This window comes from Lynx canadensis, chromosome A1 (assembly GCF_007474595.2).
Source record: "Lynx canadensis isolate LIC74 chromosome A1, mLynCan4.pri.v2, whole genome shotgun sequence".
Lineage (NCBI taxonomy): Eukaryota > Metazoa > Chordata > Mammalia > Carnivora > Felidae > Lynx > Lynx canadensis.
The window spans coordinates 117486393-117508653 of NC_044303.2; the positions used below are offsets into that span (position 1 = coordinate 117486393).

The 22261-nt window shown below is 41.1% G+C and overlaps 1 protein-coding gene across 5 annotated transcripts in view; it reads right to left on the minus strand.

Moving 5' to 3' along the window:
* DIAPH1 (diaphanous related formin 1) overlaps positions 1-22261 on the minus strand; it is a 104298-nt gene that overhangs the window by 42628 nt on the left and 39409 nt on the right. For 3 of the 5 annotated variants that reach the window (XM_030320214.1, XM_030320196.1, XM_030320210.1), the window contains 5 exons: positions 21803-21867; positions 20510-20689; positions 18763-19542; positions 17763-17877; positions 17262-17270 (listed from right to left, as the gene is read on the minus strand). In XM_030320214.1, the coding sequence (XP_030176074.1) occupies positions 17262-17270; positions 17763-17877; positions 18763-19542; positions 20510-20689; positions 21803-21867 (1149 nt within the window). The remainder of the gene's footprint in view (positions 1-17261; positions 17271-17762; positions 17878-18762; positions 19543-20509; positions 20690-21802; positions 21868-22261) is intronic. The other 2 variants (XM_030320203.1, XM_030320189.1) reach the window with 1 other exon arrangement.

A 22261-nucleotide genomic window follows, 5' to 3' on the forward strand; every position in this document is an offset into this window, starting at 1 on the left:
TCCTAGGGGTCCCCTGGAAAGTCTGTATCTCCATACATATGGCGTTTACAAGGGTATTCACCTTATAATAATTCCCTAAACTGTACATCTGCTTGATGTAGCCTTCTGTACTTGTATCAATACCCTCACTTTCCTAGCAGAAAGGCAAAAAATAAAATCTTTCATTTCTGAATTAAGGAAAAGAGGCAAAAGTCAGTATTTAAAGTATTACTATACAACACAAAATGATTGTCAATGAGACTGATCAAAACCTTTAAAGACATGAGGTTTTACTATTTCACGTAAGAAATGAAGGCATGGTCTAGTCATGGTGGGGCTGGAGATAGAAATGGATGGATTTGAGAATTATCTAATTAAAAGAAGCAAACAAGCTTGGCCTAAAGAAATTTGGACTCTGGTTAGTAGATGTGCACTGCAAAGTGGTATGAGTTAGCAGTTCTGGAGGTACTTAATGTGTATTGTAGGAGTGAGCAAACCAGAAAATATACTGTGGGTAAGGAGCCAGGTAAGAGAAATCTGTGAAGTCAGAATAACGCTTACTCTGGGCCAGGGTGGGAGGACTAGGGATCGGCTATAACCAGAAGGAGGTAAAAGGAATTTCCAGGTCTTAGTAATAATCTGTTTTTTGATCCAGGTGTTCACTACATGGATATAAATTGCATTTTTAACTTTGTGAAAATCCACTGACCTGTACACCTATGCTTTGTACACTTCAAAGAAAATGAAGAAATAAGAAAACTGATACACACACACCCCTCTGATTACAACAACATAAATGCTATATATACAGTATAGACCAAGACTACAAGCCAACACGGACAAAACTAAAATAGTCTGATGAGTTAATATAGTTACATTATCTAGCGTGTAAATTTTTAAAAGTGTCACCCACCCAGGAACTGTGAGAAAGGTAAGATGGGAATGAGTCTGGATGCCACCTATAACATTTCCATATCCTTAGACAGCTGGCCCTGGTTCAGCTTTGACACTGGGTAGGAAGGTTGGGGGAGATCCACTGACAACCAGCAGTAAAGATAAAGATTCAAGGGGCACCTGGCTGGCTCAGTCAGTAGAGCATGTGACTCCTGATATTGAGGTCAGGAGTTTGAGCCTCATGTTGGGCGCAGAGATTACTTAAATAAAAAAATAAAGGGGTGCCTGGGTGGCTCAGTTGGTTGAGTGTCTGACTTCAGCTTGGGTCATGATCTCACAGTTTATGGGTTCGAGCCCCACGTCGGGCTCTGTGCTGATAGCTCGGAGCCTGGAGCCTGCTTTGGATTCTGTGTCTCCCCCTCTCTCTGCTCCTCCCCTGCTCATACACACACACACACTATCTCTCTCTCTCTCTCTCTCAAAAATAAAATAAAAACATAAATTAAAAAAAATTTTTTTAAAAGGTAAAAAAATCAAAATGTAGCAATTATCGGGTAACTCCCATTAGTAGCCTTCCCAGCCCTGCTGTAGGAATGGTGTATTCAATTGGTATACAAATACTACAGCACTCAACATATAACCTTACAATGCTTGGGTTCCACCTCCCTTTTTTGCCCAAGCAAGGATGGGAAGCCCAGAACAAAGTTCTCATACCGTGTTTCACACTAAAAATGACATCAAGAGCCGAGTAACTTCAGTTTGTAGAATCGTATGAAATTCACATGGGACAAAACCATAAGTGCGTATATACAGCTCCTCAGCACAGAGGGAAGGAGGAGAATCTTATCTGAAAATGACTATGCCTCTCCACTGACAAGAGCAGAGAAGAGACCCTTTTCACTCAGCCAATTCTTAGGTAGAAAAGCATGTCGGTGCCAGTGTCCATGACTCTAGCTGCTGCAACCCTGACCTCTTTAGCAGATCTAAGCACTTTTGCTAATGGCAACCACAGCTTCCGAACTAGGCACAGAGCCAACCTCGTCTCGAAGGACCAGACTTGACAAGTGTCCTGCCAGCCTTGCCAAGAAGTCAGACCCGGCAACTTCCCTTCTATGCCCTATGCTCTCTCCCAGAGCAAGGGAACAGACTGCCTGCAGCAGCTGCTGTCTGTCAGTCACTGACCTATTTCGGAAGGGAGAGAAAGAGCATCAAGCAAAAGCTTTCACTTCATCATCTACATCTAAATCAGACTCAAAAGATAACCTTCAAAAAGGTCATGGGCCAGAGTGGGGAGGTTATAGTGCTGAAGCCATGAAAGAATTTTCACATGTGCCCATCCCCAACACAACATATAATTTTTCTTTCTGTGAGACAGTCTAAGAAGTACTGCTAACTCATTAGGTCTGGTCAGGGAGAAAGGCTGCCAATGAAGAAAAAGGAAAGTGGTTGGGAGATAAAGCGGAGCCTGTGAAATCACCCTAGGGATACAGCTATCACACAGCAGATTAATCCAGTGTCCCAAAGCTCAAAAGTGCTCCCTTAATTCCTAGGAAAGAGCAGGGTGCACTCTGTTGACAGCAGTCTGCAAACTTCTCTAAAGACTTTGGGTAACAGGCTATCATGTTGGAGAAAAACAAGCCACCTCAATAAGATATTCCAGCCCTTTCTATGATGTTGTAGAGCACTTCCCCTTCATTTCCTCTCCTGTCACGTCTTGGGGAAATTGTCAAGATGGGAAGCTGTGCTCTATGAAGAGAAGTCTGGCTCTGTATTTTCCCAGTCCCAACCTGAGGCTTCCTCCCTCTTTCCTAAGAAATTAAACCTACAAACAAATTGCAAAACAAAACAAATAAGAGAGAAACTACATAGGCTGGAGGGGGAATCTATAGAGATATCAACCAATTGTATGCAGGGACTGTATCTGGCTGTGATTCAGATTAACAAACTATAAAAAAAAAAAAAAATCCAGAAGATAACTTGAATAACAGTGGATACCTGATGATATTAAATAACTTTTTTAGATGTGATAATGGTTATATATTTCTCTTTTTTAAAAAAGTCCTCATTTTTTGATATAAATTCTGAACTACTTACTTAAAGCTTAAATGATAGAACTAATTAGGATATGGTTTAAATTACTGGTATGGCAAGGGAAAGGCTGATGCAGGTAGCTGAAACAAGATGAGCTAGGAGTTTTTAAATTGGGTGATGGGGATACATAGGTATTCATACTCTTCTCTTCACATATGTATGTGTGTATGCATATATGTGTTACGTATACACGTGTGTGCTTTTTACCTTTTATAATATAAATACTGTTTTTAAAAGTCAGATTTGCTTCCCTGGAGTCATTAGGGCATCTGATCTCAGAAAAGTGAGTGAAAAGGGTACCTTTTCTTAGCTGATCCTATAGTTGAGAAAATCAGCCTCAAGATCTCTGTAAGAAAAAACTACCTAAACTCAGGCTCAGATCCTTGAAGAGGGAGAGAGGATGCCACGCCTGCTATCTCAGCACCCTGTCACTGTTAGGTATCCAGTAGCCAGACACCACCGTGTTCTCTGTTCAGAGGGCGAGGATATGCTCCATCTGTGGCTGGGGATGCAGGCAGCCTGCAGCAAGGTAAGTCCCTGGTGAGCAAGTGCTGAGTAAAGGGGTCAGTAGCTGCGTCTCAGCCTGTCTCACTCCTCCCCCAGCGGGGCTCCTCCCTTGCCCAATTCTTTTTTTCCTGCGTCACAAACACAAAATGGAGTTAGCTAGGAGCAAAAACAATCTGTCTAAAATGGCTGAATGCAGTAGGGAGTGCCAGGCAATAAAGCAAAGGGAAAGGGCACCCCCTGCTGTCCAAGAGAAGTACCCCATTTTTCTTTCTTCCCTATTATTGCATATGTTAAAAGAATTCATCCAAGCTAATTTTGTCATAAATCTTGATTCTTATGTTGAATTCGAAAACTGAAGCAGACTAAGGCATGAAGGAACATAATTTCCAGTCCGTGAAGACAGATAAGAGTCAAGGCACAAAGTCAGAGGCCGGAGTCCTAGTGACTGCTGAGTTCTGAGCAGTAACAGTTTCTAAGGGCCCCCAGAGCGGAAGGGAGTTCCTACGTAGCACAGTATTCCCTAACTGCAGGAATGAGCTAATGGCGCCCAGAGTCTCACAGCTGTAGCCATCACTTCCCCAGGAATTCCTGTGGCAGGCTTCTCTCGGTGAAGACCACAAACAGGAAATGGAAGAGAAGGGAGTTGCCTGACATCCTAGAAGCTAAGTTCTTAAGAATTGCAGGTGTGAGTGAGTAAGTGAGGTAGGAAAAAGGACTCTGGGAAAGTTCTGTTGAGAACACAGCTGGCTCTAAAGCCAGTTACATGTGCAGGGCTGAAAGATTCAGGCTGAGCTATAAAGCAACTCCACCTAACCTTCGGGCTCACTCACTGACTCAGGACCAGACTCTACTCGCTCTGCCCAAGATGAACCTGCGTCGTTTGTCCCTATTCTACAGGGAACACCCTCCATTGATCTTAGGCTGCATTTCCCTTAAGTAACCCAAGTACTTTATGACTAAAAGAGAACACAGGAGAAAGGTAGAAAATGTGGAACATGCTGAGAAATCTGTGGATCCAAGTCACCAATAGCATTCACTCACTTAAATGAGGTGGCACAAATATGTGAGCTAATCCAACGTCCATGAAGTGAGATAATGGCAGGACATATGTGTGAGCACAGAATCACAATAGGAAGTTAAAAAAAAGTGGACTCCAGTACCATTATAGTTCTCTCTCTGATAAAACAGGGCCTTTGGAGAAGAGTCCTAGATCTCCCTAGCTTATCTAAAAGATCTGAACACTTAATCTGTAGGTAGTACACACAACAACAAACTCCGTGAGGGCAACATAGCTAAGAATCACCAAGTCCACCCAGTGTACAATAAGCTGTGTCTATCAAGCTCTACCTAAGTTCTCTGATTCTGAGGAAAGGACAGAACAAGAGGGCCCTTCCATGTGCTAATGTAAGAAGCTGCCCATGTGGAGGATGTCTACTTCATATTCCCCATGGATGTAATATACATGAGTGGAAAATTCAGCACCTTGAAGCCCCTCATAGGAATACACCATAGGAGGGAAAACCAGATTCCTATCACTGACCTCTCCCTGCAAAACAAATACCCATCTGCTAAATCCCACATAACCAAACCACAGTGGATATGCAAGCTTTAAGGCAAGATGGGACAAACTGGTAAAATGCATAAACCTGAGGGAGAAGAACAAAGCAGGACTGAATTCCAAAGGTACAGAGCTGAAGTGCTAAGAGTTAGGAAGAAGGGAGCAAATCAAAGTCTGAAAGGGTGGCAAAAAAGCACTATCAGAAATCTGGGCACTTCTCAAAACATTTGATCTCTCAGACAAGAAGTCACTGAATTTCTCACAGATACTTTCCCAGCACACCCAGGAAGGTGACTCAACATGGGAGTGCTAAGGAAGAGAGATGAGCTTCGGGGCCTGGAAGGAGAGACAAGAGACAGTAAGGCTAGAGGACAGGAGAAAAGGCATCAATATACGGTACTAGGTATAAAGTTTTTGCCTTTCTTAAAAGAAATCAATCAGGCTATAAATGAGAGCCACACATTTTAACTGGCTGACATATTTTTAAATTCTCTTTTAGCTTCTATGTTCTCCTCATCTCATTTTTTTCCCCTGGAGATTTATTTGTTAAAGAAATCAGGACTGGTCACTGGTGAAAAGCAAAGAGCGCTCACCCAGTGCCACGACAGTCCCTGGAAGCAGGCATCTCTGAACACGCCTGCCTTCTTGGTACTCCCTTCCACTAAATCTTAGATTCTGAGCCTAACAGATCTGGAGTCAAATTCTGGCTTGCTATTTACTTGCTGTAAGATCTTAATAAACAAAGGACGTATTAATTCTGTACTTCCCATTTCTCAGTTATAAAATGAAGATAACACCTACTAGGCAGCACTGTTCCAAGAATTGGAAGTAACAGATAATGTGCTCCTATCATTCACAGCATCTGATATCAAATGGTATTCTTGAATCAGTTTAAGAAAGCAAAATACCTCCATTATTTTCTAGATTCTTGGAGCAGTTTTAATCTCTGCTGTACGTCTCCTAAATCCTGAGTAAACTGCACATTTCTAAGCTGTTTTCGGTAACAAAGGATCCTAGAAACACTCTACATTTTAGTCAGGGTCCTGGGAGAAGTAATAGAGTAAGTGCCTAACAAAGAGAACACAAGGAGTAAATACCCAGCCCCCAGCCTGAGTCTGCAAAGGCAGCAGCTGGTTTTCGTCACACTGCTGTTTTTTTTCCCTTCTTTGTTCCTAAGGTGGAAGCCAGGAAAGGGTGTGGAAAGTGAGGGGAGGGGGGTTGAAGGGGTGGGGATGAGGGCAGAACCGTCATCACTGTTACTGAAAGTCACCTGATACTCTCCTCCAATCCCTAGTCTCTGACATCACAATTTGGAACCGGAGCCAAAATAGCTCAACTGCGCACACCCCGTGGTTGAAAAGAAAAATGCAAGCAGCACAGGAAAAGGGGGTCATTCTTCAAAGGATTTAGCAGTTTTTCTTGCCACGAGGAAATTTAAACACACACTCACCTTATCTTCCAAACTAACAGATAACAAAAGAAAGAATCACAGACTGTAAGAACAGAGTTGGAATTAATACAGGATCAGAAAGGAGGAAAAGTTCCATCCCATCTTGCAAACACGGGGTTTCCAATGCCCTGCTGTTGTATAAATGGAGTTCCCTCACTCAAAGCTGCTGGAACAAATAGCTTTTTAAATTAGAATCTGATTTTTCAAAGACAAGCAGGCTAGGATTACTATGGGGAGTGAAATAAGATGCTTTTACCTGCTGTGTAGAACTGGATATTAGCATTCTGCTTTGTAAACACTAATTTCTTAGGTAAAGTACTTCTAAAAACCCCCTCTTCAGCATCATGGCCACTGGCAAACTTTCTTCTTAACCCTTTTGTTCTTCCCATTTAAAAAGTCAGATGACCACATTATAGAGAAATTAGTAGGAAAAGAAATCTAGCACCCTAACAAATTCTGTCATAGTATTCTGGTATATTCTCTTCCAATCTTTTACTTCTGCATTTTTTTCTGTGAAACAAAATTGCAATAATGGTTGTACATAATGGTTTCCTGCTTTTCCTGCCTAACACCATATCATGAGTGTTCTTCCAAGTTGCTCTGAAAGCAATGTGCCGGAATTTTTTTTTTTTTTTTAATTTTTTTAATCTTTATTTTTGAGAGAGAGAGACAGAGTGCGAGCAGGGGAGGAAGAGAGAGACAGAGAGGGAGACACAGATTCCTAAGCAGGCTCCAGGCTCCGAGCTGTCAGCAGAGCCCCATGAGGGGCTTGAACCCACGAACCATGAGATCATGACCTGAGCCAAAGTCGGACGCTTAACCGACTGAGCCACGCAGGCGCCCCAATGATGTGCCGGAATTCTTAAACAAAACAGTTACAGTGTAGTAAGTTCTAGAACTATTCTTTCCAGAACAAAAACTAAGAAGGAAGTAATAAATGAGGCAGGCCATCCCTTTCCTTTGAAGACCACATCCCTCCTATGAAGTAGCATCCCTATGCTAGTGATACAAAGCTCTGCTCCTGCTTGAGAATATAATGCTCCAGAAGTAGCTAGAGTCTGGAAGGGCCCACAGAAGAACTTTTCAAAACTCTCTTCTTCACACAATGGCCGGAAGGCTTCAGTATGAGGTGTCCTACATTTATAAATTGGTGTGTTCAATTATTTATTACATAACAGAGTTTGCAGGTAGAACAAGAGGACACATCCACACACTCAAGATGCAGTCAGATTAACTAAATTGTCGCAGCTGTTTCAAAAAAAAGGACAGATTACTTCACTACCATATTTTTATCCTCGTGTTCATTAGAAAAGCAATGCATGCTTGTTGAAAATTAGATTTCTTTTAATGACAAAGATATCTATGTACTGACATGAAAAATCTCCACGATATAGGAAGTACAGAACAATAAAGGTAGTATGTTACCTTTTGGTAAGGGGATGGAGGATAAGAATCTATCAGTTTTTGCTTATAACTGCATTTTTAAAAACAATGAAAGTATAATCAAGAAACTAATAAAAATGATGACCTCTAAGGGTAGGGAGGGGGAGGATGGAATGGATGAACACTAGGGTGGTTATGAGACTTCTTCATACCATGTTGACTTCTCAACTACCTAGATTACTTATGCAGAAAACCAGATAACGGAGAAGCAGGAAAGCCCCAGAGGAAACATCCTGTGGTGGAGGTATCAGTACTCCCTGAAAACTGGTCTATAATTTCATGTTTACAGGGAGATTGGTCCCATATTAGCAAAAGAGTAAGTTCACATCTGACAATTCCCAAAGCATGTAAGGGATGCTGAGAACAGGGCTGTTCCCGTAAGGCAGCTGCTTTGGGCCCCAACATGTAGCAGCCTAAAAGCACTGGATCACTCTCCTGCTTATCCTAAAGCCCAGCTCTGCTCTTGACATTTCCTGGAGATCCCATTCTTCTTCCTAAACACATCCCTGATCTCTACCAACTCCAGGTCTCCATGGTGAAGGAATAACCAAACAAGAGCAAGAGTTGTCTGCCCAAGTGTAGCCCCTTCATCACGATCTGGACTTCCTGGTCTTACACAACTCCATCTTTGTTGTACAAACTGGAGGGATTTCCCATCATCTGCCTGCCACACATATCCTCCATCCTCATCATCAGTCTCTAAGTGGTTCCTAGCTACACAGACTCCAGAGAACTTCTTCAAAATATCCTTCAAAGATACCTAACGAGACCTGGCCAGAAGATGGCAAGAAAAAATTTTGTGAAAACAAGTGCCCCTGAATTAGAGCCTTTAAAATGTCAGGAATCAATAGAAAATGTCATATTGCCTGCTAACTTATCTTGTATGATTTCCATAAAAACAAGGATAATACCTACTCTGAAAGATACACAATTGAAATCTGCAGATAATGCTGGATGGTACCTTGGGTTTAAAAGATATAGTTTCAGTCTATGCATGTCAAGAATAGTAATACAGGCACACACTAAAGTTTGAATAGCTAGAAAGAGGCTCTAAAACTGGAATTATCTTGGGGGTAATTAGGAGTTAACAGTGATAGAAAAGGGTTGACAGTAAAAACTTTTCTGTACCAGCAAATTCTATCCAAGACAGACCAGGGGAATTCCCTGAGGGAAATTTATTCAGTATACTATCTCTGGGAAGTTAGGAGTATATTATCAGCGGGGAGTTCCATTATATGCTTGAAGGAGCTATTCAGCAGAGACAGAGACAGGATTGGGAATATTTTTATCATGGAGTTATAAATATGTATAGAATGAACTGTCAAGCTGGTAAAAAACAATTTTTTCTTTAAGCCTTCTAAAAGGAGGGCTATGATTTCATGAAGTTATCAGACTAAAAAAAAACAAAAAAAAACAAACATGCTCCAGCATCTGTGCCCTCCAAAAACCACCAGTGTTGCTCCTATAAAGATACTAGCTGCAAGAGGATAAGATCCTTTTGTAAAAGGCAAGTTACAGCTTCCTGTCTTTTACTGATCAGTCCTCCAAATGTATTTCCTGATAGATAGAGGGCAGCATAACATACAGTTTGTATTTGAAAATCACAGAGGCTGTCTCTCTCTAACGTGACTGCATCACTCGCAGACGTAACAATGACACAACTAAAACAGAAGAGATCCATGTGCCATCTGGTGGCGAAAAGGAGAAAGAGCACTCTTCAGATATATCAAATTCCTCTAGTTTAGAAGGAATTAAAGTTTAATTATCTTTATCTGATGACACCCTCCCTTAAATCTCCACCAGTAAGTCTTCCGTGGAAAGTAAACCGGCAGTCTTCATGAAACCTTTCACAGTTTTACACTAGTTTAGTTCCATACCCCCAAACACTAATTGAAAGCAAGCAGCAATTTCTAATGCCTGATCTCAGTGCAGGGAAAATGAATGAAACTCAAAACAAAACAACAGAAGAATTTTTTAGCAAACAGTCAAAACAAAAGAGTTTGAGATGATAACACCAAAGACAACTTATGCAAGCAAAAAGAAAGGGAAAAAAAACCAGAATAACAAAACCCAGAAGTTTCAAGTTGAGAGTATCTTTTGGTTAATCTGTCTCATTTTATAGATGAGGAAAGAGGTATGAAGGAATATCGCTGGTGCAATCTCCTTAGTAGTCTGATTAAAACAAGGTACCACATTCCCCTATCACACACTACAATAAGTAATTCCTGATTTTTGATGGTAGGATAAATTGGTACTATCCTATACTTAGCAATATGGACACAGAAACTTTAAGAATATACTGCAGAAATGCAAATATACAGAGATAAATATAAAATTATTCTTCTTGTAGCACTGCTTATAGTATAAAAAGCTGGTAACTTCTCAGTAAGAGATCAAGTGTATAAAGTTTAGATTTATTCATGTGACAAAGTACAATTATTCACTAGAAATAATGGGAATACATCTGTATGTAATGGTATCAAGAGATGCTGAGAAATGTTCAGCAAAATGCACAACGGTATCTACCACATGGAATCCCACAGATTAGATTAAAAATATGTGTATACCCTCACATTTCTGTAATTTTACTTTTTAAAAAAATCTTTTTAATATTTTTATTTATTTTTGAAGGAGAGTGAGACACACAGAGCATGAGCAGGGGAGGAGCAGAAAGAGGGAGACAGAGAATTCGAAGCAGGCTCCAGGCTGTAAGCTGTCAGTACAGAGCCTGATGCAGGGCTCGAACTCACAAACTGTGAGATCATGAGCTGAGCCAAAGTCGGATGCTCAACTGACTGAGCCACCCAGATGCCCCTGTAATTTTATCTTTTAACACCCCTGTCCCTTAAAGTTCCAGTTAAGATTAAGATTCTATTGGAAAATTTCCCACATTTTCCCACCTGAAAAGGATTTCACCCTTTCATTTATTAGAATAACACATACAGCTGAAAGGTATGTTAACCATGGTCACTCCAGGCAGGGAGAAGACTTTTTTTAAAAAATATTTTTAGTGTATTCTATGTATTTGCTGAAATGAAGATATCATAATAGTACAGGAAGTGGCTTCAGACAGGACCATGGTAAGAGAGAGGAAGACACATAGAGTGGGTATAATAATGGCAGAAGTCTACAGAAGCATGTTTTCTGATGGCTTCAGTATTCTCAGTGAAGCAGGAGGACTGAGAATGAGGGAGATATTGGGTCTTTGAGAAGAGAAAAAGTGTGAAATTATCATTTAGAAGAATAGGAAGTTGAAGGTACTCGAAATGTTTAATATCCAATTGCTTGGCAGGATCAAGGGCTAAGCAACATTGCAAACTGAGCGGAGGAGACCCAGAAGAAAGAACAGCCAGTGAGGTAGGAGAAAAAGTAAGAGCATCTGCTGTCCTGAAAACTTGAAAAGTCTATCATGGAGGACCAAATGTTTGCTTTTCTCCAGCCACTTTCATCAGCACAGCTACCTGTACAGGGCAAGGAGAGACTGTGGTTTTTGCCAATCAACTATGATGAAATCAGAGAGAGGTAACAGAAGGGGAAAACATCCAAGAGAGTGATAATTATGATAATGAACCATGGAATTTTAGCTGAGGAGGAGAGTGAAGTCATCGAGGAACAGAAAGACAGTGAAAGGTGGTAGGACAAATGGACTGGAAGTCCCAGGGGGTGGCGGTCAGGATACTAGAGAGAGAAGTAAAAACATAGAACATGGGTGGCATGAAATTAAGACTGTGGAGGGACTGCAGTTTTGGTGATGACTATAGGAGGGAATGGATGAGGTAGAGGACAAGATCACTGCAAAAGAAGAATTCAAGGAAGTGGGAAGCCAAAATACTGGCAGGATCATGACCCTTTCATACAGAAATTGCAAAGAATTAAGGTGGAAGTGGTACTGGAGTACTGCAAAGAGTAACCAATTGCTAACCTGGCTGAGAGAGGAGTAACTCGGGATGTTAGTAGATCATTGGCACTAAGAAAGGAACTGGGTGATGTAATTTGATGTCATGAGATTCAAAATTATGGGTTTTTAGCCAAGAGAAAGGTGGTATGATCTTAAAGTGGCAAAAACAACAAAGAAGACATCTATACCATCTCTGGGTCCAGGTCCATTAAGATGAGATTTATGTGGAAAAAAAACCCATCACAGGAGAAACACAAGAAGGAAAGCAGTGTTGAGGGAAAGCCAGGTTTCTATTAGACCAACAAGGTTAAGTTGATGTTATGGGAGACTTTGCTTGTATTGGACCAAGAATTCCAGAGGGCACAGTGAATGGGTTTCAGGTGCTCAGGTAGGATCAGAGGAGGAGACTGAATAGGAGATACGTAGACCCTTAAGGGGATTCGAGTATGGGATGTGAGGACGACCTATAGTAATACACACCAAGATAAATAGCATAATATTAGATCCAGTGAATTCAAGGCAAATGGTGATGGAAAGGTTGAGAGGAGAGAGGAGTATGTGAAAGGGATGGTTTAGGTTCTTTTTTTATACCCCTGATGATGGGCAGAGGACAACCCAAATGTTCAGGGCTCCTCATTACCCCAGGGGATAGGAGATTCAGGTTTTTTAGATGATGAGGAAGTGCCCTCTGATATTATGGAACTTCCCAAGTACTTTGCACTAACTCATAGACTGATCCTACTTAGAACCCAAGAAAATTAGTAATTAAAAGACAATAATCCCAACAAATATTCACTTGAATAGCACTTGGAGTCTTAATCCTATACACTTGAGAGCAGTAACGAACTGATGGAACAGACATCTTTCTGCCAAGACATTCAATGAATAGAGTGGAGCATGCTGAGCTCTTACAAAATCTTGTTTCTAGGGGTTAAAGTTGCAGAAACTGTAAAGATTCACTTGGACATTTCCTGATAAAAATCCAACTGAAAAAGTGCCCCCTAGTGGACAGAAGAGGATCACAGGGAAAAGGAAAGACCCTTTGACCTCTGGGGAAAGAAGGGATTGCTTCCCCACCACTGGCTACCCTTGAAGCCTGAACCAAACAAGTTCTGGGAGAGCAACAGAGGATTGTTGCCAACAGTTCTGACCTGTGGGACAACAGCACAAACACTGGGATCTTGATGCACACAGTCAAATCCTAATGAAAATACTGTTACTGTGTATGAAATTTGCAGCTCTTGGTCAAGATCTTACTTTTAGGCAGAGTTCTTTCTAAATTACTGCTGTTAACCACTTGGAGAGCTGTTCTGATGATGCCCAAAGTTGCCACAAGGCCCCTCATACTTTTTAACAGGGAGAGGGTTTAACCTACATATTGTCTGTCCAATGCACACCACTAATGGAGATTAGCTTGTGGATCTTAAAAGCCCAGAACATTTTTGGATGGAAGGAATAAACCTAAAAAGGAAAATGTCACTGTTACCTAGCACATCAGTTATCACTTCTTACACCATTCCAAGGACAGTATTTTTCATGGGATCAAGTCATTAACAAAAGAGAGTAAGAGTTAGAAGGAAAGCTGAATGAAAAACTACTTATCTCATACATACAAATAATGACCTGAGGTCACCACGGTGATGAAAATGCTCCTTAGGAAAAGATGAAAAAAATTAAAATTTAACTAATGAACGTGTTCCCAAGGAATTCAAAAGGCAGAGTCAGGAAAGAGACCATGATAAAAGACTCCTTGCTGATCACCATAAGAAGAGTGAGAAAGTAAAAAGGGCTAGAAGTTTTTATAGCACTGCCTATCAAATCTGAATTCATAATATTCCCTGGCAAGGAATAAATCAACTGAGGAAATTTGTGATTTATAGAAAGTCAAGAGTTCAGAAACAAGAGACTAATCTTTAAGAGAGAAAAATGATCAAGAGAACTTGTAGTATACATTTGAGGGCTGGCTCCTCTCTCTGGGCTCTTACTTAAAAAGGCCCACATCTTCCTGAACCATAATGAAGAAGTGGCTGGAGACCTCTGACTAAGGAGGGAGATGTAAAGAGTGAGGTAGGCGTTTTCTTTAAGGTTCATTCCTGGAGTAGGTATACAAGAGGCTTTAGGGATCAGTAAAATAAAAGGGGGATACAGCTATGTCTAACAAGTAACGGAGACTTGTGTTTAGCAAATGAGAAAGGAAATAATGCAATATTATGAACACCCACTGTCCAAATAACTTCCTCATCAAGCCTGGCAACTACTAGGCTGAAATCATCTAAGCAGAACTTCTTTGTAATAGAGAAGCAGGTCTTAGTTTCTCCAACTGGATTCATTGCTACAAGTGAATATACTAGAATCAAAACATGTCTCTTCTTTAAAAAAAAAAAAAAAAAAAATTTAAAAAAAAAAAAAACATGTCTCTTCTTCTTCAACCCTAAATATCCAGTATTTCACCTACTTTCCCTAATCTGTTATTTCTTTTTTGTACTAAGAGTCACTGCCAATTCAAGGACAGAAGTGAAGTGCCTGAATGAATGAAGTAGTTGCAAAACTACTTCTTTCATCTTTTGTCTGGAGCTAAGCTTCTGGAAACATTTAGGGGAGGGATATACACTTCTGGAACGCAGAGGGCCAGAGCAAGGACTTTGGAATCAGACACTCAAGAGTGAGAATCCTGGCTTTGGCACTTACTATATAGACTTGTAAAAGTTATTCAAATTAGGTCTCTAATTCTTTATCTGAAAGACAGAATATTTACAGAGTGCTAATGAGTATTTATCTATTGTTTAATTACATCATCAATATTAAGACTATGAAACTGAAACTGGTTACCTACCTGACAAAAAGGATTAAGGATGAAGATATTCTGAAATTTTACATGGACATGTTTAAAACATCAGAAACAAAAGAAACCTTGCTTTTATAATCAGGAGACCTGGGCCCTTAGAGGCCTACCTCTGAAGCTGCTAAAGCCTGAATTTCCTTACCTGACATAAACTTTAACTAAGATCCTCAAAGTCTTTTTTGACTCAAGTGTTTTTTTTCAGGTATGTTGTGATCAAGGGGCTACTTGGGAACAATATGCATGGAGTTTGCCAACCTGAAGCACCAAGAGAAGGAAGTTCAAAACTGCATCAGGAAAGCCAAGGGCAAATTAGCCCTGATCACAGTGGGAGTTATACATGGGATGGGGTCCCTATGCAGTACTTCTGCCTGCTACCTGAGACCCCTGCAGCAATGGCATTAAATCAACTATTCTGTTCCCAAGAGACATGTTAAATAAGTCCCAATATTCAAATACCTCTTGTATCACCAGAGATTTACAGACTAACTCAAAGGGGAAAAAAGCAGGCAAACAGAGAAGAAAAAAATAAATATCGGACATTAAAGTCAGTAAAACATTAAAAATCCAAAGAAAAAATTATTTTTAAAATGGGGAGGCATTTCTTTTTTGGGGGGAAATGAATGAAAACATAGATGTACCATGGCCAACAAGCAGCAGGAATGTCCTGGTGCATCTGAGTGCTATAAGTAACTTAGAGTTGGGTAAACAGTAAGCACTTAGGATTATATTTGACAGAGAAAATAAAACCTCCCCCAGGAATTTCTTTAAATCATTAAGATTTAGAATGTCTGGAAAACTCATGATTTTGTAGTTTTCAGAACACACCCTCAAGTGTTTCCTAATGAAAAGACAGGGACATTAAGACAGTGTGCCAATTTAACAGCTGCAAATGGTAACTGAAACTAAAGATACTTAAAGACTAGCTAGAGGGGTGCCTGTCAATCAGTTAAGTGTCTGACTCTTGATTTCGGCTCACGTCATGATGTCAAGGTCGTGAGATTGAGTCCCGTGTCCGGCTCTGTGCTGGGCATGGAGCCTGAGTAAGATTCTCTCTCTCTGCCTCTCCCCTGCTTGTGCACTCAGGAATCTACTAGTGAGGATTATTACTACACAAAAATCAATAGTCCATTAAACCAAACTAAAGAAAATTTAAAAAAGAACCAAGGCTGGTAGAAAGTTAGAAACTTAAATGAAAAGAATGTCGTTTCTAGGGCAGAACCTGAGAACTGAAGGATCATTAAAAAGTTTGGTTACAGTGCTGAAAATGACAAAAGGTAAAGTCTGGCTTGGGTATTTTTAACATACCATCTATCAATTCACAGGGGGGATAAAATGCCAAGGAAAACCATTAAACTGCAGAAAATCCCACTTTCATCAACAGTAATATGAGTGTACAGAAGTAGGATGTGACCAAGGCAGGAGGAAAGGGGTCCAGCCAGTATGCATGCACAGTGGCACTCAGAGCACAGCTGCAAGAAAGCAACTTAGGCCAGAGCCAACAAAGGGCTAGATTCTGTGACCTTACAAATTAGGAAATCATTTGATTTTGAGTTTCTCTGTCAGCTAGTCTTTGGTGATATACTAGAGTAGGGTAAGTTGTCACTGTCATGGTATTTTTCACTAAGAGGGTGGAAGTAATCCACTGTGCTGGGCTTTAGTTCAGAAGATGACAGCTCTTCTGGAATACAAGGCCACTTTGCCCTGAGTGACAGGGCAACATGTCAAGTCTGAGCACAGCGATCTCACACTCTCAGATACATGCACATATCTAGGGACCACCAAAGACACCTAGCAATGTTAGGCTCCTTATAAGAAAGTGCAGCTTGGTCCCCTCAGATCACTTAAGGAATAAAATAAAGGGGCAGGAGGAGGGCAGAGAGAAGATGGGGAAATGCTCAAAAGTTGCACTTAGTTTCCATCACTAGGGTCGTAATATACCCCTAAGTAAATAAAAAAGCTTTCAGATGGAAATACAAAATTAGTGGGCTATAACTGTCATTAAATTCAAATACTGTATTCTTCAGGGGAAATAACTACAAGTGCCCCATCATAAGGCAGCACAAAACCACAAAAATTAGGAAGTGAAGAAAGAAGAGGGCAAAAAGATCAGTTCTTCTAGAACAAAGGGGAAGATACAAAGGTGAAGAAGCAAGAATTTATACCAAAAAAAAAAAAAAAAGACCAGAAGACAAGATCCCTAGATCTGGTCATTTAACCTTGGGCAAGGTACCTACTCACTCCAAACATGCTACAGAATGGAGATAATACACATCCTGCTTATCTCTTAAGGCTTCTTTGCAGATCCAAGAAGTAACACATGTTAAAGCAGGTAGAAGACTACAAAACACAACAGAAATGTAAGGTAACAGTATTAGTACTTCAGGTGTGGCAGCCTGGACTTAAAATAACTTTCTACCCTGTCAGTTAACATCACAGGTACTGAGCCTTCTGGACTATTAATAAAAAAAAAAAACAAAAAACTGCAGTAGAGATATCAATCCCCGATCTCTCAGTCTTCTTAAGAGAAATCGCTTTACATCTGCTTCATCTCGCTCTAATGTTCAAGATACTCAATTAAAAGGCTCTTCTGTATTCTTACCTTTTGAAGCTGGAGGGAAAATGGCCATGAAAACATCAAATATTGAAAAGAAATGGAAGGGAAAAAAGAAAAAAAGAATCACACATGGCTCTGTTACTTTAAACAGTCACTCAATCACCTAAGCTATTCAAAACTCCACCCAACCCTTTATGAGTGTAGGTCTAGGATGGCACCTTAAAGACAGTGTCAGAATCCGTTCAAGGGTATTATTAACAGGGGCCTAGACTGAGCTTCTTGTCACCTTAATCTCATATCCCCAACAAGTTATACTGATATAAAATACCCATATACAAAACAAACTGGGGGAAAAATACCAAAATGCAACAGTTTTCTTTTTCAACCTCAGCATCCCCAGAATACAAAAATATCTTAATTCCTTCCTAACAGGAAAAACCACCTCTCTTCAACCCTCACCCAGGGACAGGAAAAGAATGGAAAACCCACTTAAAGGACACTCCAAGTCCTATCCTGGCCCTGGGCATGAAAGAGGAAGGTACTCACTCTTGGTCTGGGCAGAAAAGGTAAGAGTAAGTTTGGCGAAAAGTTCATTGTTCTCAAAACGGTCCTCCTTCACTTTTGTCCAGAAGCAGTCCTGGGACAGGTCCTCAACAACAAACTGTGGATAAAGGCAGAGTGTTGAGTTATTAAGCTGAGCTCTGTACTTTCCAACCTGGAAAATGGATTAACATGCAGAAGACGTGGGTAGTGGTTCTCAGCAAAACAGACTAATCCAAGACACAGAGGAGCTGCACTCTTCATGGTAGGATCAGGAGACAGTGCTTCCAGTTTGTTTTTTGGTGATTATTCAAGAACTAGATTCAGTTATGCTACTTATCTTCCTCCTAACCTCAAGTCCTCTAGTTTTAGAAGTATTGAGGATTTCACATCTTCCTTTGCTCTACATTATATTTTTCCCAAAAATTTAGCTATTAACTATGACAAACGGAAAAAACCAATTTAACTATGACAAATTAGTTTATGAGTTTATTAGTTTATTTTGTATCACTAGGCTCTTTTAACTTGGTTTCTTTAAGCAGAAGGCTAATGCAGAAATCACAGGGGCCTCAAATGCACAGTGGAGGAAATACTGTGCCATGCAAACATGTCCTCTGTAACTCACTGATGGCAGAGAGAGGTATCAGGATGTATCCAAAAGCCACAACTTTCCAGATCAGCACTACTGTCAGCAGGTCGCAAACTGGTGAAATGACTATTACCAAACTGTTTGTTACCATGGCACTCATAACCTCAGAAAAAAGACCAAAAACATTAACTTAAAGATATGTTTAGGGTTTGTAGCATAGAATAGGGCTCCAAGAACTCTCCGAAGTGATGTCTGCCATACAAAAGACGCCTAACATGTGCTGAATAAGCAGAAGCATGAATGGAACCTGAAGACAGATGTTAGTCGTAAGAAAGGGAAGACCACCTGGGCACAAAGTAGGAAAGTGAAGTGGTTTCTTAATATCTACTAAAGAAAAAAATGGACAGAAATTCTCACCTTGGACCAGTTTGGCCTTCGGAGCTGCACTTCTGGCTTATAAAGCTTCTTTGGGGTCAATCCAAATGGCAGAACTGGGGCTGCAGGAACTCCAAATCCAAAAGGGGGAGGTGGAGGCATACCCATTCCAGGTGGAGGTGGAGGGATTCCAGGACCTCCAGGAAATGGAGGGGGTGGAGGGATTCCAGGACCACCAGGAAGAGGGGGAGGAGGAGGGGGCATTCCTACTCCTCCAGGTAAGGGAGGAGGGGGTGGGGGGATGCCAGCACCCCCAGGCAAAGGAGGGGGTGGGGGGATACCAGTGCCCCCAGGCAAAGGAGGAGGTATAGGGATACTAGCACTCCCAGGCAAAGGAGGGGGTGGAGGGATGCCAGCACCCCCAGGCAAAGGAGGGGGTACAGGGATGCCAGCACCCCCAGGCAAAGGAGGGGGTGGGGGGATGCCAGCACCCCCAGGCAAAGGAGGGGGTGGGGGGATATCAACAGTACTTCCAGGCAAAGGAGGGGGTGGGGGGATACAAACACCCCCAGGCAAAGGAGGGGGAGGTGGTGGAGGAGGAATGGTACCACCTCCAGGAAGAGGAGCTGGTGGGGGTATGCTAACCACCCCCGGTAAAGGAGGGGCTGGGGGTGGAGTAACAGGGCCAGAGTCACCAGGTAAAGGAGGGGTGGGGGGGACAGGAGCACTGCTAGGAAGGGCTACAGCAGTAACGGCAGCGGCAGCGGAGAGAGAAGCCATTTCTTTCTTGGCATCTTCCAGTTCCTTAGAAAGCTTGGCAACCTAGAGGAACAACAACAATGGAAGTACTCCTCCCTTCACTCAGGGACTACTAGGGTTGGAAGGGACCTACAAAATTACTTAATCCAAAGTTCTCATTTTTATACACACAGACACTGAAAGTAATCAGACAGACTCCTCAAGTCATACCTAAAGTCACAGATATTTAGGGACACAAACTAGAATTCAGGTCTTCATGTTCTTAGTTTAGCATGCTTTGCATTAAAAAGGCAACTTCAACCTTTATGTTAAATTCTCCCTTTAATTAGAAAATACAAAGTTCAAGCAAATCAAATATTCTAGTGATAAAACCATGTAAGTGATCAACTTATCAGATACCATATTTAAGTATTTGTAACTGCAGGGGTGCCTGGGTGGCTCGGTCACTTAATGCATCTGACTTCAGCTCAGGTCATGATCTCACAGTTCCCGAGTTCGAGCCCTGCGTCAGGCTCTGTGCTGACAGCTCAGAGCCTGGAGCCTGCTTTGGATTCTGTGTCTCCCTCTCCCTCTGCCTCTTCCCCGCTAGCGCAGGTGCACACTCTCTCTCTCTCTCTCTCAAAAATAAACAAACATTAAAAAAATAAATACTTATAACTGCAAACAGAGTATGGGGATAAATCTGTCCAGAAATAGCTAAAATAAGAGAAAATTAGCAAATATGTGAAGAGGTAATTTGGATTTTACTCCTGAATGTCTTAGAAGACCATTAGTTTTAATTCTGGGTAGTACTGTGACTCCTTTTATTCTCTACGTTGTCTGTATTTTCCAAATTTTCTATCTTATGTATTACCTCAAAATAAAACAAAAAACAGTAAATGATTTTTAAAACATGCACTATCTAACTAGATTACCTATTAATAGCTGAACCCTCCCGAGGAATAAGGTGTCTGACTCCTGCTGCAGACAGGCCTATCATGAGGCTGCTGATGGCTCAGAGGTCACTCTGCCTCCCCCGCTCAGGCATTACCTCCCCTGTGAGTTGAGACACCTCTGCTTCCAAGTCCTGTTTCTTTGTGGCTATCTGCTGCTTTTCAGAATCCAAGGCATCCTTTTCTCCCTGAAGATCCTGGAGCTTCTGCTCAAAGTCACTTTCCATCTTTTTTATTTCTACCTGTAGCTCATGTCGTGCTGTTAACTCTGAGTCCAGCTAAAGGAGAAAGGAATTAGGCTCTTTGTAAGCAATCCATTCCAGCAAGAAGCACAGCGTTATTCCCCAAAATTCACTATTTTGTCCCAATGCTTTTAGAGAGCTCACTTTCCCAGGGAATGCCTGGGAAAAAAGACCACCATGATTTTGACCTTAAAATCAAGGTTAAAGAAGGGGGAAACCAGGGATCATTTCCACAGTCTATCTAATTTGGGGAATTACAAAAACAAACAAAAACAACCTAAGACAAATACTGTATGATTTCACTTACGTGTGGAATAAAAAAAAACAAAAAAAACAAGAAAACAGATCAACAAACAAAAAAAGCAGAAACAAACCCATAAATACAGAGAACAAACAGGTGTTTGCCAGATGCAAAGGGGGTGGGGGGTAGGCAAAATGGATGACGGCAATTGGGAGGTACAGGCTTCCAGTTATGGAATGAATAAGCCACAGGGACGAAAGGCACAGAAGAGAGAATATGGTCAATAGCATTGTAATAGTGTTGCATAATGACAGATGGTACCTACACTTTGTGGTGAGCACAGCATAATGTATAGAGTTGCTGAATCACTATGTTGCACCCCTAAAATTAACCTAACATTGTGTGTCAACTATACTTCAGTTAAAAACCAAGCAATCAAATAAACCTAAGATTTTAAAGAAATTTAACACCGTTAAGACATTTCACCAGAGCAGCTATGGTGGACAATCCCAGCAGCCTCTAGGAGCAAACCCCCATCAACCGCAATAGGAGTCCGTAACAACTAAAGAGAAAAAAAAGAATTCACACACATATTCCTGTTGTTCTAGGAATAAGAGGCCTGAGATGCCAGCAAAACTGCAAGAACTGTCACTGTTATTCATGACAGCCATCTGTCTTTTCCTGTCCTACCCAGGGGATCAAGAACTGTGTACCACCAATTCCTCTGGATCACATTCATGTTAGTTTCTCCAGTGACTAACCTATACCAGAAAGGTTTCTCCTAGGAACCACTACTGTGTGCTGAATGTTTGCTAAGTATCACAGGTAACAGTTTCACATGTCCGAAAAAAACATAATCCTTAAAAAGGGAAAAAAAGACCCCAATTTTTTTGATCTCTCATACATGCCTTTTTTTCCAACTCTGTAGCTTTGGCTTCAGATTTCTCCACCTTTGTTTTATCAATCATTTGATCTGAAAAGAAATAGAAGAATCAGTAAAGTTCCCAATTCTCTTGTCTTTCCCTCTCACTACCTAAATCCTTCAATATAATGGCAGTCTTCTGTCCATTTTCTCACTTTTGTTATACTTCTTACTGTTCTGCACTAAACAAAGAAATGAAACTTTCTATTGAGCTCAACACAGAATTTCTGGGTGCCTGTGATGTGGTAAGGCCGCCATACTGGGCAGCATGGAGAGTGCCTACAAGTGGTACTTATGAACTTCTGAGACCAGGAGTCAGATGACAGCTGACCTCCCTTCAAAAGGTGGGGCAATGTGTGAGTAGTGGTACATTCTTAGTTTCACACAGAAATAAACTAAAGGTCTGTATATTCCTAACACAGATGTTGATGATCACCTAAGGACA